This window comes from Carcharodon carcharias, chromosome 13, assembly GCF_017639515.1.
Source record: "Carcharodon carcharias isolate sCarCar2 chromosome 13, sCarCar2.pri, whole genome shotgun sequence".
Taxonomy (NCBI): Eukaryota; Metazoa; Chordata; class Chondrichthyes; order Lamniformes; family Lamnidae; genus Carcharodon; species Carcharodon carcharias.
Window position 1 is genome coordinate 128987893 of NC_054479.1, and position 18242 is coordinate 129006134.

At 47.2% G+C, this 18242-nt stretch overlaps 1 protein-coding gene across 1 annotated transcript in view; it reads right to left on the minus strand.

Annotated features, from left to right (window-relative positions):
• Window positions 1-9997: 9997 nt before the first annotated feature.
• LOC121286153 (collagen alpha-1(VII) chain-like) overlaps window positions 9998-18242 on the minus strand; it is a 190725-nt gene continuing 182480 nt past the window's right edge. Inside the window, exon 25 of the mRNA XM_041203134.1 lies at window positions 9998-10124. Within this exon, the coding sequence (XP_041059068.1) occupies window positions 10101-10124 (24 nt within the window). The 3' untranslated portion in view covers window positions 9998-10100. The remainder of the gene's footprint in view (window positions 10125-18242) is intronic.

The window sequence follows — 18242 nt, forward strand, 5'->3', positions numbered from 1 at the left end:
TGTTTAAAGGGGGGGTGGAGCAGGTGAAGCTGGATAAAAGGCCAGTGATAGTTGGGGACAAAGGAGAGATTGCCATAGATGCCATGAACAAAAAGAAAAGGTGTGTTAATGATGGTGATACTGGCTAAAGGAGATGTTGATGGTGGCATTAAGATCAGAAAGCAGAATGTGATAATGGCAAGACAAGGGTAAACACTCTGGAAAGAATAACATGAACAAGTGACAGATGGGGGGTATAAATCTTTTCATCAGAAAAGATCATTGTTTTCATCAGAAAAGATTTAGCTAATGTAAGAAGCAAAACAGAAATTGAATTGATTTATTATTGTCAGATACTGGTTTAATATTAAGTAGAAGCTTCTTGATCTTTTTAAATTCTTAGCATTTCTGCTCTCTTCCATTCTCACCCCTTTTTTATCCCCCTTTTTCCAATATTCATTCTCATTTCTTAATTTTTATTTTTAAAATTTTTATTTTTTATCCACTTATTTTTATTTTTATTTATTTTCATTTTTATTCATTGTTTATCCCCACCTTTTATCCTATTTTCTATCTTTTTTCCTACTGACATCCCCTCTCCCCACCCCACCCCCACAAGGACCATCTGTCACTTGTTCATGTTGTTCTTTCCAGAGCACTTACCATTACCCTGCCACTATCTGCACCTCCTTTAGCCAGTATCACTATCATTCACACACCTTTGTCCTTTTGTCCATGACATCGTTGGCAATCTCTCCTTTGTCTCCACCTATCACTGGCCTTCTATCCAGCTTCACCTGCTCCACCCTCTAGCATTTCCAGTTTTTGTTTTGAGCTCACAGTTTGATTAACAGATTAAAGAGGCAATTAAAGGATTATCTGTCTTTAATGTGGGGTTTGAATAGACATTTGTTTGTTTTTATAAGAGATTAACCGCTTGAGGAGATTTAAAAGTTTTGTTGGATTTTATGAATGGCAGATTTTCCCTATCAAGTGTGTAGGTGTGAGAGCTGAATTAGATTATTCAATGTTTATTTTTTCATCTCCACATGGTTTCTGAGATCTGCCCATGGTGGAGACTGGGTTAGTGGAAGTGGCATGGAGTGTGTGAGATGCCATGATGGATGGGGGCATGAGTTGGCATGGAGGGTATGGGGGCATGGAAGTGGTTGGGGGATCTGAGCCAGCATTGAGTTGGCATGGAGGGTATGAGGTGCCATGGGGGGTGGGTGGGGTGGATGAGATCGTGAAGGGTGAGGGCTAGAGGATCTTTCAACTTCTAAAACCATTGGGAAAGTCCCAGAGAACTGAGGTGGGCCTTCTAACTAGTTGCGGCTCACATGGCTGCCTATGCTCTGCTTTGGGGATCAACAGGCCTAATCAGGAATTATACTGTCCCTTTGTTAAAGAAACAATATTCACAAAACATGGATGAAAAATGAATATTTTTATATGTCCAGATATGTTAAATAATTATCAATTATTGTACCTTCTTTTAAGGATACATTTTGGACTCTAATGTTCAGAATATTTTTTCACCTAGTTTTCGCTTTTACTGACAGTTGTGCTTAATACTGGGGTACAGCTTTGCAGACACAATCAGTTCTACTGTGCCATGCAATTCATATTACAATGGTAATTGCATTTCATTTCTGAATATTACAGTTTAATTGCATACCCCATATATTAAGAACCATAATTAGAAAAGCATACCCTGTAGTGGAGTCCTTTGTGCGTAAATAAATTAAAAGAAAATTGACCTTTCTGTCAGAAGAGTGTGCACATAGGACTGTGGTCAAAGAATCATACAACCCAGAAGGAGACTATTCGGCCTATTGTGCCTGTGCCAGTTCCTTGAAAGATCTTTCCAATTAGTTCCAATTCAGTGTTCTTTCCACATTGGTCCTTGGGAATAAAACTAAAGGGAAACAGTTTCACTCATTCCTGAAAATTGGTGCAGGGATCACAATGCAAGATTAACCCAATTGCTTCTGATGCAGGCAGCGCACCAACTTTGTTCTACCTGCTAATTTGCATGATTGCTGTGTGCAGCCAATGCTAAACATGCTGTTGAGTGGCTGCATGGTCTGGAGGAGGCCTAAGTTTGTGCAAGCCTAACCCCACTTAAGGCTAGCTTGCACTACTTAAAGCCAGCCTGCACCTCTTAAAGGGGAAGTGCATTCTGGCTGGAACAGGTGGAATAGACGATGAGCAGGAAAAATGAATTATGGCGCAATATGGAAAAGAGCATGGTCCAAAGTTCTCTGATGCTGCACAAGGTGCCTTGGAGGAGGTGCAGAGGAGGAGAGCTGTGATCTATCCACAGGGGACCAGGAAGACATCTTGGCAAACTTTGCAAAGGCAGTGGGACAGGAGAACAATGACAGTCAATGGCAAGAGACAGCCCCCAAGGATCTGGATACAATGACACACAAAAGTTCAATGACTTGACATGAATGGTCCAGTGAATGAATGTACCTTCAAATGCCATATGCCACCAACTGCACCACTACCCCATCACTCATCTACCAGCAATCTCAATCAATCTCAATGACTGATACTTAATATTTGTATCTTCACCTCACCCTAACACACTTAGCACTGCTGCAAGTTTGTCACCCACATCTCAGAACTTGCACATGATGTCAGCTATTCAACCATGGCAGCCACTTCACCCAAACATATTGCACTACACTGACCTGCACACTTCTTGCAGGACAAGTTGGTGCATAACCAAGTGCATAGCTGGTGGGGAACAGGAACGGCTGCATTTCATACCCCTCCGAGGTGACGGTGCTGCTTAAGGCCATGGCCAGCCACCAAGCTGGAACCATTGAATATGGTGGTATCCTCATTTTAATCCTCATTCTCATATCTCACTTACCCCTCACCTTCAAATTTCTTCTGATTTACAAGCTTCTGTAAATTTTCTGTTTCTAAGATGGTGTAAGCATTCACCTCTTGCTTCTCTCTCTCCCCTCACCACACTCCTACGCTGTGTCTTTCGCCTTTCAGAACTGCAATCTAGCCAGGCTAGTGGTGGAAGAGCAAGAGTTGGAAGAGCAGGAAGGTGTTGATGAAGGAGATATAACATCACTCTCTTTTCCAAAAGGGAATGATTGTCTATATAACATGGTTTCTTTGGCATCTCCTTGATACATAATTATCCCTAATACCTTTGACAAAAAGAATGCCATGTCACATGGAATGCTGCAATGGTGGGTTTTTGCACCGTATCATCCCATTCCCACCTCATTAATTATGCAGCCACAGGAAACATGCCGTCTCACTGGCGGGTGGCCTCCGATTTTCCCGCCACGCAGTTACCTTGCTGCTTCCTCATGCAGGGCGCCATATTTAAACTGCACCTGCCCGCACACTTCTTAATGCTTGGAGCCCAAGACTGCTGCAGTGAAGACATGGCCCCAAAAGTCAAGAAAAGTACAGCCCCCCAATTCAGTGATGCATCCCTGGGAAACCTTCCAGACGCCATGGAGGTCCTCTACCCCACTCTGGCTGCAGGAGGCCCATCGGTCTCACCACTCCAGCTTGGGAGGAGCTGGCAGAGGTGGCCAATGCTAATGCTGCACACAAGTGGTCGGCCATCCAGTACAGAAAATGGAGGAATAATCTCATCCGTGCCACCAGGGTAAGGCAACTATCTTATCATTCTAAACACACACACTCACAAGGCCATCACACATTCACTGGCATTTCACTCACTGCCAGCTCAAGAGATGTCACCACTCACTCTCTCGCACACACCCTTACATCTGACCTCATCTCCTCTAGCGACTGCCTCCTCAGCCCTCACCATCTCGAGGCCACTTGCACAGATCAACATGTGCCCCACACATACCCTGGGATACTCCCTTCCCAACTACAGCCTTGCTGTGCAGCCTCTTCCTTTGCCTGAGGACATTTCTACACCTTCCCCAAGCAAGCTCTAGCCCTGCACCCATTGAAAAGCCACCTTACAGATGGCCTAGTAGGTAGTGACCTGACTGTGAGCCCCTCTAAAAGTGATGTGGTGCTTCCTGTGAAGCCCGGCGCTGATGACTGCAAGTGCTGCCCAAAGCAAGGTAGACAAACAAACCTCGAAGTCCTGAGTGCAGCTTGCCAGGTGCAAGTCGCTTGTGTAAGTTGTGAAACACGTTGGCGTGCAATCACTCTGACGTGTCCAAATGATCCAGTGTGGTGGGTGATTCAAGCAGGCAGGGCTTATAATGAGATGCAAAAGCATTGAAATGAGGTTCTCGACATGCGGCGGCATGAAACACGGCCTACCATTGACAGGTGGAGTAGACAATTGCCAACTGGTTTCACGACGGTGTGAAACTGATTTTTGGCCTTCTGTCTGTATTTTCCTCCCTCCCGCCTGCCATGATGCCCGATGCCAATGAGGCCGAAAAATTCTGGCCAAAGTGCGGAATAATGCAGGGTGGTGGTGGGTGGGAGGTTTGCGGTGGATGTTACACACCCCTGGAAACAACGTCGACTCCCACGCTGACCTGTCCCTCAGCCATAAAATGCTGTGAGGCGGATTAACGAGGGCCAATTGGGCCTGCCACACTCACTAGGGAGGAGGACCTGCCCTCTGGAGCTGTTTGGCCAATCTGATTTGCTGGCAGCTCCATTAGTCCCTGCAGCACCAGGAAGACATCAGTGACCGCTGCTGGGACAGCAGAAGAAGACCACCAAGGCCCATGGATCCCCGGAGCAAGTAAGTCTGGGTTCTTGGTCTGGGAGGGTTTGGTTAGTTTAGGCAGAGTGACAATGGGGGCAGAGGTTGGGTTTAAAGGAAGGAGCAGGCAGGAAGGAAGGGGGGGTTTGACTTTAGGAGGTCTGCTTCTCAATTGGCAAAGGGCAGCCCCTGAAGAGTGACCCCCACTTCCTTCCCACCCTTTAAACATTTCAGTGAAAAAAATCGGGCTTCCTGCTCTCACCCAGCTGCCCACAACAATCATTTTATGGTGTGGGCAGCGTATTATCAGGGTCAATTGGCTAGATAACAAGCTTTACTGACTCTTGATTATTCATTTAAATATGGTGGGCGGGTGCCGAAATTATAGGAGTGAGCTCAGGACTGGGCAGGAAGGTGGTAGGATGGGCATCCACCTTATTTTACGTGCCCCAAATTCAGCTCAAAATTTGCAGATGACAAGTGACTCAAACACTGAGGAGGATTGCAACAAGTTAAAAGAAGACATTAATAAATTTATAGAATGAGCATATAATCGGCAATTTCAACAAAGTGTCAGGCGTTACATTTTGATAAGAAAAATAAATACATAGCATATTATTTAAAAAATAAGAACCTAAATAGGGTACAAATACTCAAGTCACTAAAAGTTGCAAAGCAGGTCAATAAGACCATAATCAAGCAAACCAAAAACAGGGGGCAGAATTTTCTGCCTGTCAGGCGGGCGAGCCCAAACCAATCTCCAGCGGGTGGGGCGCTGATCCCCGCCGGAGAAGTGGGCCCTGCTGCCATTTTATGTAGGCGGACCAATTAAGGCCCGCCCAGCGTGACATCTGGCAGGAAGCGCTATGCGTCCCTGTGCGGGCGGGCAGGGATTCCCCAACAGCGAGAGTGCGCTCTTTTGTGCATGCGCATGAAAGAGCACACATCTCCCTGAGGCTAGGTGCTGCCTCAGGGAAATCGCTTAAACTTTTAAAAATATTAAAAATAGAAAAAAAAATTTCCCTGACATGTCCCCCTTATGTGACAATGTCACATGAGATGGGACATGTTCATAATTAACATCATAACTTTATTAAAAATTTAAAAACCCTGCATGAAACCTCATCCTGCCAGTGGATAAGGTTTCATGTTTTATCTGTTTGCCGCCGGGGTTCCTGTTCTGCCCACCAACCTTAAGGTTGGACGGGCAGGTCCTTTAATTGTTTAAATGGTCCTGTCAATGGCCTCAATTGGCCATTGACAGGTCGGCGGGCGCACAGTTGATTTTGCTGCGCATCCGCCTTCCTGAAAGTTTAAATGGCATCCCGCCTCATTTTACGCATCGGCGAGCGGGCCCTGCCCCCTGCTCGCCAGCGGCAAAATTCTGCCCAGGGTTTCATCTATAGAGGGATATAACTGAAAAGTAATAAGTTATACTAAACTTGTATCAAACCTAGGTTAAGCCACATTTGGAGCTAAAAATCTGCCTGCACATATTTTTTAGACACAGAGGTCGCAATTCTTCATCTGCCCACACCTAGTCCCATTGAGGTTAGCGGTAAACAAGCTTCATGCCATCTCCTCATTTTTCTGATTGGATCATTCAGCTGAGCATGATCCCCACAGCTGGCTGGCTGCACTTTCAACAGGGGGCCTAACAGCATGCAAGGCTAGCACATGTCCCAGCTAGCCTCGTAAAGGCAGTCTTAAGGGCGAGTTGTGTTGACTGCCAGCACTACAATTGGCTGCAAGAAGATAATGGGCATACATTAACATTATGGTTTGTGCATGGCTGCACACAAATACACATTGATGATATGTGGACATGTGGGGATTGCAGAGCAGCCTATGTGTAGTGAATGGCTCCCCACACCATTAGGAATCTCACTAGCCTGAAAAATCCATGTGCCCATTCATCCTGTTTCTCTCTGCTTAGAGTGAACACAGCATATAGGGCCTCCATAGCCTTCCAGATGCTGGACAGTGTATTGGGAGGTGTTTGCCATGTTGTCCACTCCTGCCTGGAATGATCCAATTGTGTAGAAATTGAATATGACTCTGACCTTTGCCATCCTTGTCCTGATATGAGGCTGCAGGTCCTCTTGAAAGAGATGGCACACTTCCTTGATCACATCCTTGCTGAATCTGAGTTTCCAATGCAATTGCTCCTGGTGAGGTGGAAGTATGAATAGTGCTCTCTATAAACCTATGGTGGACAGGGCCTTCTGTGGAGAGCTGTCCTCCACCTCCCTCTTCAAAGTTCTTCCCCCATCTGCAACCTCTACTACATTTGTCGGTAATGTTGAAGACCCAGAGACACTACAACTACAGTACCCATTCCCCTTGCAGATTTAGTATGTACAGGTGGCCAAATCTTCTGTTATCCCTGAACAGATGCACCAACTGACCAAAAGATCTGCAAAAATAAGCCATGTTAATTTTACAAACTTTGCTACAGTAGAAGTAAGTCAAAAGCACCTCACCTGCAAGTTGGTAACTGTTCCTTTGAATAGGTGGGGCTGGTGCCTCATGTTGCTGAACATATGTTCAGCTGCGAGTGATTATCTCATGCATACACTGAACTTACATAGTGCAAGTTTCCATGTTAAACTAGCTGGAACAGCTATTTGATGTTACAATCTGACTGCTCCTGACCCTTTGGGCACAGGCCTGGCATGCCCACATCAGTGCCCTTGCCAGTGTGGGGCGCCAGCTGAGCAGTGCCAGAAGTAGCCAGAAGCACAGCACGTGCCATGTACAGACTTTGGGGCTTCTGGTGCATTGGCACCAACACTATGGAGCCTAGTTTCACCTCCATGGAGTATTATGTGCAGTTCTGGTCACCATATTATAAAACAAGGCACTGGAGCGGGTACAAAAAAAGATCCCCAAGAACTATAACAGAACTGTCAGGTTAGATCTATCAGGACAGGTGTTATGATATGGCAGGTGATATTTGTCAAGCTTACTAAATCCCAAAGGGAAACTTGGTCACGCTATCATAAGGATTTTGCAATTTGAATTTATTACGAGAAGGTCTGTGCACTGAAGTCAGAAGTAAAGAGCCCACTACCACCTTTGGAGATTTTAAAGATTAAATTAAAACATTTATTAACAAAAGAAAACTCAACCACACAAGACTACAGTTACACAGTTACATTTAGTTTTATAACAGTTCTCACTAGATTTCTACTTAGCTAGACTCCCAACTACACATCTCTTTCAGGCAACAGTCCAAATAGATACTTCATCCATACAACATCCAGCAGTAGTACCCACTACCAGTATTACCCATTAATGGGCACCCACTGTTCCTGTAAGGGAGATATTTCACAGTTTCTCTCTCCCTCTCACTCGATAATGGAACTCTCAAGGCTTTGAACAAAACCTTGGTTACAGCAAACTTGGAACAGCAAATTTTTCCAGGGTGGCTAGAGGCTTTTTCCCACAGGTCTGCTTCATACAGGGCACCTTTCAAGATCTCAAATGGCCACTCCCCACACAGCTTTCCATCTTTCTTTAAATATATTTCCTCTCTTTTGATCTGTAAATCCCATTGTTTCAACCTTTCTTTGGAAGTTACTTCTCCAAGAATATAAAAATCTTTCATGTTGTCATTATGGCTAGCACTTTTGGGTAAAATAAACTTAATAACTTGCCTTATTTATCTTTCCAGTTGTAAACATCTCATCATGTCGCTTTGAAAACTAAACAACCTCTCAACTTTTCTGAAGATGCAAATTCCATTCACGCTGTATCTGCTGAGATTTCATCCTAGTTTACCCATCTCCATTTCAAATTCCTGCCTAATCCCTTTTGATGATTCAAACCTTTCAGTCTGACTGTCTGCAGTTTAATTAAACTAACCACACACACACACAAACATACATGCATACATAATCCCCATAAACCTGCTTCAGTATCCCACAGTAATATTGGGGAAAAAATGATATTTCCTTTACACAGGACAATCTGGATGAGTTTCTTTCCCTTTGAAACTAGAAGGTTGAGGGGTGGCCTAATAAAGGCCTTTAAAATTATGAAAGGTGTTGATAGATTAGACTCAATGAATGTGTTTTCACTATGGAGAAGAGCAAAACCCAAGGCCATCAATATAAGAGAGTCATGAACTTTAAATCCAATAATTGTATGTTGAGAAAGAATGAGTCTGAAGCTAGCCTGTACCTTAAAACAGGTTTATTTCCAAGACAGCAAAACAAAATCACAGACTCTCCCACTTTCTCCCAGACACTCAGAGTGAACTGGTTTATATACTCTTACAATGATTCCCTAATCTTTATCCAACTGTGCTTAGTTACCAATCTAAAGCATGCATTTCATTACTACACAATTTCAACATTAACAACGAAGAAATCATGTAGGGAATCCAGAAGAAACTTCTTCACCCAGACACTGGTGAGAATGTGGAACTTATTCCTATAGGGAGTAGTTGGCGTGATTCGTACAGATGCATTTAAGGGGAAGCTAGATAATCAATTGAGGGAGAAGGAAATAGAGAATTAAGCTGATAGAGTTAGATGAAGAATGATGGAGGCTGTTCGGGTGTAGCATAAACATGAATGGGTTGCGCTGAATGACCTGTTCCTATGTCATATATTCAATGTAATTGCTATGCAGCAAATCCATACAACTGGCAACATATTTTTAGCCAACAAATTTGTCTTGTCTGATATAATTCTTATTTTCTGTCTGGCATAAGGGCAAAATAATGTATATTTTTCTTATTCCTACTTCTGTCAAGGAGAATATGAAAAAGCCTCTCTATTCCCCTGGATGGAAGTGCTGGTCACAACCCCAGTGCATCTAAAGCCTGAAACATGTTAACTTACTGCACAAATAGGCAGTCAATGCCCCTTAAAACGCCATGCTGAGAATATATATCAGTACGATATTGTGAAAACCAGTGTATAATTTTTCACTTGTTAAAATAAAGCTTCTGACATTTTAAAAATTTAAACATCTTTATAACTCAACATTACTTGTTAAGCATTTGCCCGTATTTTTTCCATTTTAATTTTGTCTAGTATCTTGAAATAAAACATGGGAAGAAAAATAAAAAATACCCACATACCATTAGGAATAGCAAATGAGAAATCTAAAGTTTCTTTTATTTCTGAAAATCTAAGCAGGAAAAAAATCAAATACATGGGTCATTGGTGCACTAACCCTGGTAGTCAAAGTCACACAGCAATTTCTGTGAAACTCTTATACATGAACATCTCCAGAGTTAGAACTTTCCCAGCTGCTGACATTTGTGCAGCAGGATCTGTCAGTTTCAGAAAAAGTTTTCTTGCCATCTTATTCAATTTGTTATTCGTTATCTTATCTTGTTCAATGCAGAGGGACATTCATTGACATCAATTTGTTACTGGCTCAAGGTACAAAAAATATATTTTTTTTTCAAAGAGGGAGGTCATCATTTATCTTCCTGGTGTCTATCCTGCAATAAAGAAACAAAATTAGAGACAGTGATCTTACATGGCTTTCAGAAAAGGCCTATCCAATACGTTGCCGAAGGAATCAGGAGGATCCCTTCCACTTAACATAATCAGTCGTCTGGGTGTGAAATAAGAGCGAACCATTTTGGAAATTTTTGTTAGGCAAGTGTATTAAGGCTTACAGAACCAGGGTGGGGTAACTGGATTTAGAAACAGATCAACTTAAAATCCCCTCCCCGACATGTGAATACTAAGTTTTCCACTGTGCAAAAAAGGATCAGCATGCAATGGGAACCCAAAATCCAGGAAAATTGCTGATGAGAAAAATTTTAAAAGGAGGGAAACAGGAAAGGCCATTTGGCCCATCAAGCCCATTGTTACCACAAGTCAGGAATCCAACTAACCCAGATCATTAATAAAAACAGAAAGTGCTGGAAAAACTTAGCAGGTTTGGCAGCATCTGTGGAGAGAGAAACAGAGTTAACTTTAAGTTCCGAAGAAGAGTCACATTGAACTCAAAATGTTAATCCTGTTTCTCTCTCCACAGATGAAGGGCTGAATTTTGCGTTTGTTGGGTGGGCGGGCTCGACCGAATCGGCAGCGGGCAGAGAGCCGATCCCTGCCGGCAAAACAGGCCGTGCCACCATTTTGCGCGGGCGGGCTAATTAAGGTCCGCCCAATGCGTTTCAGACTCCCGTGTTCAGAGGGAAATTCAAATCAGCGGAGGGCGTGGTCAGACCGCCGGTTCCAATGGGGAACCGGCAGTCTGTACAAAGAATGGCCAGGCAGCCTCCTTTAGGCTGTTCACCATGGCCAACGACCGGGCATCAGAAAAGCTGAGGGTAGAGGAGCAGGAGGGGGGGGGGCGCAGGCTGCAGGTAGGCCAGTGGGGGGCCACTGTGCCCCTCGGTTCTCCGATGCCTGCCTTGCTGCCCTTCTTCCATTACTCATGTATTCCCGTACCTTGCTTGTCTTGCCCAAGTGCTTAACCGCACATTTATCCACATAACATTCCATGTGGCATTCCTTAGGCCATCTGACCAGCCTGTCTGTTTGTGTGTATAATGTTTGGGCCTCATGTTGACTATTTACCACCCCACCAATGTTCACCTCTTTAGATTCTTGAAGGGTGAGCGCATTATGAGGCTGGGTGGGGGGGGGGGGGGGGGGGGGGGGGCGGGGGGGGGTGGATGAAAGGTGTTACTGACTGAACGCTAACTGATGCACTGATCTGGTTGTTAATTTCAGCATCACCACCGCATGGCCGCCACCAAGGCCAGAGCCCCCCCTCCACACCTGAGGGCCAACACTTGCAACTTGCATCACATCCTTTCAGCGAGCCAGGCACCAGCGGCGGGGATTATGATGTCCGCTAGTGTCCCGAGGCACAGTGGAGAGGGCACTTCACAATTGCTGGAGGAGATGGCACGGACAGATAGCGCCGATGGCGCCAGCAGCTGGAGGACTGCAGGGGACCAGGCATATGCTGAGTCGGGCAGTGATGATGTGCCTCTGGAGATGTCAGTCATGCAGCAGCTGCAGGACAAGTGGCAGGGTGCATGGGAGCATCTGGCAGCATTGCATGAGGGTGTGCTTCACTTGGTCTCTGTGGTGGAGAAATCCAGGCAGAGTGTCAGTGATGGCATGAACCTCAGAACAGAGCTTCAGGCTTCCTACATTGAGAGATTGGTGACTCTCATGGAGAGGGGCTTCCAGCAGATTGAGAATCTTCTGATTGGGTTACGCTCTGACCTGCAAGCCGTCACAGCGGTGGTCATTCGCAACGTGAGAGATGTTCTGGGCACCAAGTCAGTGCCCATCCATCTGCGGTGAGCAGGGAAGTCCAGTGTGACCTCACGTCAGCGCAGAAGCTGCCTCTCTTCGCTGCAAGCTCCTCTCAAGGCGCTCCGGATGAGGGCAACAGCTCCTCCGCCCCTCTGCTGGTGACCATTGCATCCGTTGAGGCTGCGACAACTTGGGAGGTGCCAGTTCTGGAACTGGCCACTCCCTCCCAGGAGGGGCCATTACAGGCTTCACGGGCCAGACAACGGCTGCCAAAGGCATCGAGGCCAATAGGATAGCAGAGTCAGCAGGCTGTCTCACAAGCCACTCCGAACGATGGGGCGACACCTAGATGTAGCACCTGCAAACATAAGCATAAAGCACGTTAGGCACTCCATGGGTTTGTCACTGGTGATTTTATGTTGGCCCTAGATTAGGGAATATATCATTATGTGCATCAGAGCGACGTTTGTGCTTTATTTTGGTGGCAATAAAGTCCACTTTTCTGACCATGGCTGAGGTTGTTTCCTTTGTGCTGCATTTGTATGTTTCACAGATATATCATGAGTGTTTCAGTGGACATTGATGTTTCTGTACTAAGCCCTTAGTTGCAGCTGAGGTGCTACATCTTCCACCTCATAAGTGCCACATGCTGGTCCTGCAGATCCATGTGTGTGGAGCTAGCTGAAGGTTCGTTGGATTAAAGTGTCCTGGATGTCCCTGCCTCCTTGATGTAGTAGCGAGTCGGTGTGCTGCTCCTCATCATTGCCCTGTGTTTCCTCATCCTCTGAGCCACTGCTGGATTCATCACGTGCAGTCTCATCCACTGTGTCAAGGTCTTCATTGTCAACTGCATCCCCCCTTACCAGCACAAGATTGTGCAGAGCGCAGCATGCTACCACTATCACAGAGACGCAATCTGGGGGGTACTGCATGCGCCCCGTGAGCTGTCCAGGCATCAGAAGCGCATCTTGAGAAGACCGATGGCTCTCTCCACCACAGCCCTTGTGGTGCTGTGGCTCCTATGGTAGCACTCCTCAGCTTCTGTTCTTGGATGGTGAAGAGGCGCCATGAGCCACCTTCTGAGGGGATAGCCCTTATCACCACCAGCCAACCATCCAGCCGAGCTGGAGCACTGAAGAGCGCTGGCACCTGGGAATGTCTGAGGATGTAGGCGTCGTGGGAGATGCCTGGGTACCTTGCACAAACTTGTAGAATCAGCATCCTGTGATCACTCACTATCTGCACGTTCATGGAGTGGAAGCCCTTTCTGTTGACGAAGGCACCGGGCTCAACTACTGGCGCCTTGATGGCCACATGTGTGCAGTCTATTGCACCCTCGATGCGGGGGAGGCCAGCAATGGTCGCAAAGCCTCTGGCTCGCTGTGCTTGACTTGCCTGGTCGCAGCAGAAGTGGATGAAGGTCAATGCACGTTTGAACAGAGTGTCTGTAACCTCCTTGACACAAGTGTGGACAGCTGATTGGGAGACACTGCAAAGATCACCCACCGAGCTCTGGAAAGAGCCAGATGCATAGAAGTGGAGCGCAACTGTGACCTTAAGAGCCGTTGGCATGGAGTGTCCACCCACTCATTTAGGGGAGATCTTAAGGCCAATCACCTGACAGATATAAAAACAAAAAAACTGCGGATGCTGGAAATCCAAAACAAAAACAGAATTACCTGGAAAAACTCAGCAGGTCTGGCAGCATCAGCGGAGAAGCAAAGAGTTGACGTTTCGAGTCCTCATGACCCTTCGACAGAACTTGAGTTCGAGTCCAAGAAAGAGTTGAAATATAAGCTGGTTTAAGGTGTGTGTGTGGGGGGCGGAGAGACAGAGAGAGAGAGAGAGAGAGGTGGAGGGGGGGGTGTGGTTGTAGGGACAAACAAGCAGTGATAGAAGCAGATCATCAAAAGATGTCAACGACAATAGTACAACAGAACACATAGGTGTTAAAGTTAAAGTTGGTGATATTATCTAAACGAATGTGCTAATTAAGAATGGATGGTAGGGCACTCAAGGTATAGCTCTAGTGGGGGTTTTTTTTAAATTTTTTTTTTAAATTTTTTTTATAATGGAAATAGGTGGGAAAAGGAAAATCTTTATAATTTATTGGAAAAAAAAGGAAGGGGGAAACAGAAAGGGGGTGGGGATGGGGGAGGGAGCTCACGACCTAAAGTTGTTGAATTCAATATTCAGTCCGGAAGGCTGTAAAGTCCCTAGTCGGAAGATGAGGTGTTGTTCCTCCAGTTTGCGTTGGGCTTCACTGGAACAATGCAGCAAGCCAAGGACAGACATGTGGGCAAGAGAGGAGGGTGGGGTGTTAAAATGGCAAGCGACAGGGAGGTTTGGGTCATTCTTGCAGACAGACCGCAGGTGTTCTGCAAAGCGGTCACCCAGTTTACGTTTGGTCTCTCCAATGTAGAGGAGACCACATTGGGAGCAACGAATGCAGTAGACTAAGTTGGGGGAAATGCAAGTGAAATGCTGAAAGGAGTGTTTGGGTCCTTGGACGGTGAGGAGAGAGGAAGTGAAGGGGCAGGTGTTGCATCTTTTGCGTGGGCATGGGGTGGTGCCATAGGAGGGGGTTGAGGAGTAGGGGGTGATGGAGGAGTGGACCAGGGTGTCCCGGAGGGAGCGATCCCTACGGAATGCCGATAAGGGGGGTGAAGGGAAGATGTGCTTGGTGGTGGCATCATGCTGGAGTTGGCAGAAATGGCGGAGGATGATCCTTTGAATGCGGAGGCTGGTGGGGTGATAAGTGAGGACAAGGGGGACCCTATCATGTTTCTGGGAGGGAGGAGGAGGCGTGAGGGCGGATGCGCGGGAGATGGGCCGGACACGGTTGAGGGCCCTGTCAACGACCGTGGGTGGAAAACCTCGGTTAAGGAAGAAGGAGGACATGTCAGAGGAACTGTTTTTGAATGTAGCATCATTGGAACAGATGCGACGGAGGCGAAGGAACTGAGAGAATGGGATGGAGTCCTTACAGGAAGCGGGGTGTGAGGAGCTGTAGTCGAGATAGCTGTGGGAGTCGGTGGGTTTGTAATGGATATTGGTGGACAGTCTATCACCAGAGATTGAGACAGAGAGGTCAAGGAAGGGAAGGGAAGTGTCAGAGATGGACCACGTGAAAATGATGGAGGGGTGGAGATTGGAAGCAAAATTAATAAATTTTTCCACGTCCCGACGAGAGCATGAAGTGGCACCGAAGTAATCATCGATGTACCGGAGAAAGAGTTGTGGAAGGGGGCCAGAGTAGGACTGCAACAAGGAATGTTCCACATACCCCATAAAGAGACAGGCATGGCTGGGGCCCATGCGGGTACCCATAGCCACACCTTTTATTTGGAGGAAGTGAGAGGAGTTGAAGGAGAAATTGTTCAGCGTGAGAATAAGTTCAGCCAGACGGAGGAGAGTAGTGGTGGATGGGGATTGTTCGGGCCTCTGTTCGAGGAAGAAGCTAAGGGCCCTCAGACCATCCTGGTGGGGGATGGAGGTGTAGAGGGATTGGACGTCCATGGTGAAGAGGAAGCGGTTGGGGCCAGGGAACTGGAAATTGTTGATGTGACGTAAGGTGTCAGAGGAATCACGGATGTAGGTGGGAAGGGACTGGACAAGGGGAGAGAGAAGGGAGTCAAGATAACGAGAAATGAGTTCTGTGGGGCAGGAGCAAGCTGAGACGATCGGTCTACCGGGGCAGTTCTGTTTGTGGATTTTGGGTAGGAGATAGAAGCAGGCCGTCCGAGGTTGGGCGACTATCAGGTTGGAAGCTGTGGGAGGGAGATCCCCAGAGGAGATGAGGTCAGTGACAGTCCTGGAAACAATGGCTTGATGTTCAGTGGTGGGGTCATGGTCCAGGGAGAGGTAGGAGGAAGTGTCTCTGTGTTTAATTGACTGCCACTGCTCTTCAAGAAATGCCTACCTCCTTGAAGAAGTTCTGTTCCTCTCTGCGACAAGATTTCCATATCTCTCTGTTGTCTTGCTCACCTTCCTTGCTTTCCATTTCCCTCCTAGTGTTTGACAAGGTGTTTACTAAAACCCGCTTTCACAGCCAAAGCTCCTTTCTCAGTGACTGTCTCCGTCTCCGACTTACCCCACGTGGATTTCAACTGAAATTCCACCCCTCATGTTTCGAACCCACCCAGAATTACAGGTATCTCCGGGACATAAAACGTTTCTCGGACTGCTGTTCCCGTCACATTCTGAAATCCACACTCAGTGCCATGCGCCGCCTATTGAACACACTCGACCTCTCCCTCCAGCAGCACCGCCGTACCCTTTTTCAAAGCTGCGCATGCCCCCAGTTTCATTTTATCCTTCGGCTCATCCGACGCCTCAACAAGAAACTTTTTCTCTTTCTCTCAAGTGCTAAGGAACGCAAGCTCCAACAACTCATCGACACCAACACCCATCTAGGACCCTCCACCCCTGCCTGTCCCTCCGTCCCCACCCTTTCTTCCAATCCCAACCCCAGCCGTGTATTCACTATACCCCCTGACCTTCCCCTCTCCGATGCTGAACGTTCAGTGCTCAGCAAAGGACTTAGTTTCATACACTTACGCCCTCACCTCAATGAATTTCGGGCTTGGCATGATACTGAACTCTTCTTCCGCCGTCTTCGTCTCCGGGCTCACTTCTTTGGGCAGGAGTCCTCTCCCAGTTCAACGGATCCTTTTACCCATCTCCAATATTCTCCCTCCACCTGGACCCCTCCCTCTGGATTCTTACCTTCTCTCGATCTTTTCATTGAGAACTGTTGGCGCGACATTAGTCGTCTCAATTTCTCTGCTCCTCTCACCCATTCTAACCTGTCTCTCTCTGAACTTACTGCACTCCATTGTCTCAGGTCCAACCCTGACATTGTCATCAAACCCGCTGACAAGGGTGGTGCTGTTGTTGTCTGGCGCACTGACCTCTACCTCGCGGAGGCTGAGCGTCAACTCGCAGACAGTTCCTCCTACCTCTCCCTGGACCATGACCCCACCACTGAACATCAAGCCATTGTTTCCAGGACTGTCACTGACCTCATCTCCTCTGGGGATCTCCCTCCCACAGCTTCCAACCTGATAGTCGCCCAACCTCGGACGGCCCGCTTCTATCTCCTACCCAAAATCCACAAACAGAACTGCCCCGGTAGACCGATCGTCTCAGCTTGCTCCTGCCCCACAGAACTCATTTCTCGTTATCTTGACTCCCTTCTCTCTCCCCTTGTCCAGTCCCTTCCCACCTACATCCGTGATTCCTCTGACACCTTACGTCACATCAACAATTTCCAGTTCCCTGGCCCCAACCGCTTCCTCTTCACCATGGACGTCCAATCCCTCTACACCTCCATCCCCCACCAGGATGGTCTGAGGGCCCTTAGCTTCTTCCTCGAACAGAGGCCCGAACAATCCCCATCCACCACTACTCTCCTCCGTCTGGCTGAACTTATTCTCACGCTGAACAATTTCTCCTTCAACTCCTCTCACTTCCTCCAAATAAAAGGTGTGGCTATGGGTACCCGCATGGGCCCCAGCTATGCCTGTCTCTTTATGGGGTATGTGGAACATTCCTTGTTGCAGTCCTACTCCGGCCCCCTTCCACAACTCTTTCTCCGGTACATCGATGATTACTTCGGTGCCACTTCATGCTCTCGTCGGGACGTGGAAAAATTTATTAATTTTGCTTCCAATCTCCACCCCTCCATCATTTTCACATGGTCCATCTCTGACACTTCCCTTCCCTTCCTTGACCTCTCTGTCTCAATCTCTGGTGATAGACTGTCCACCAATATCCATTAAAAACCCACCGACTCCCACAGCTATCTCGACTACAGCTCCTCACACCCCGCTTCCTGTAAGGACTCCATCCCATTCTCTCAGTTCCTTCGCCTCCGTCGCATCTGTTCCAATGATGCTACATTCAAAAACAGTTCCTCTGACATGTCCTCCTTCTTCCTTAACCGAGGTTTTCCATCCACGGTCGTTGACAGGGCCCTCAACCGTATCCGGCCCAACTCCCGTGCATCCGCCCTCACGCCTTCTCCTCCCTCCCAGAAACATGATAGGGTCCCCCTTGTCCTCACTTATCACCCCACCAGCCTCCGCATTCAAAGGATCATCCTCCGCCATTTCCGCCAACTCCAGCATGATGCCAGCACCAAACACATCTTCCCTTCACCCCCCTTATCGGCATTCCGTAGGGATCGCTCCCTCTGGGACACCCTGGTCCACTCCTCCATCACCCCCTACTCCTCAACCCCCTCCTATGGCACCACCCCATGCCCACGCAAAAGATGCAACACCTGCCCCTTCACTTCCCCTCTCCTCACCATCCAAGGACCCAATCCCTCC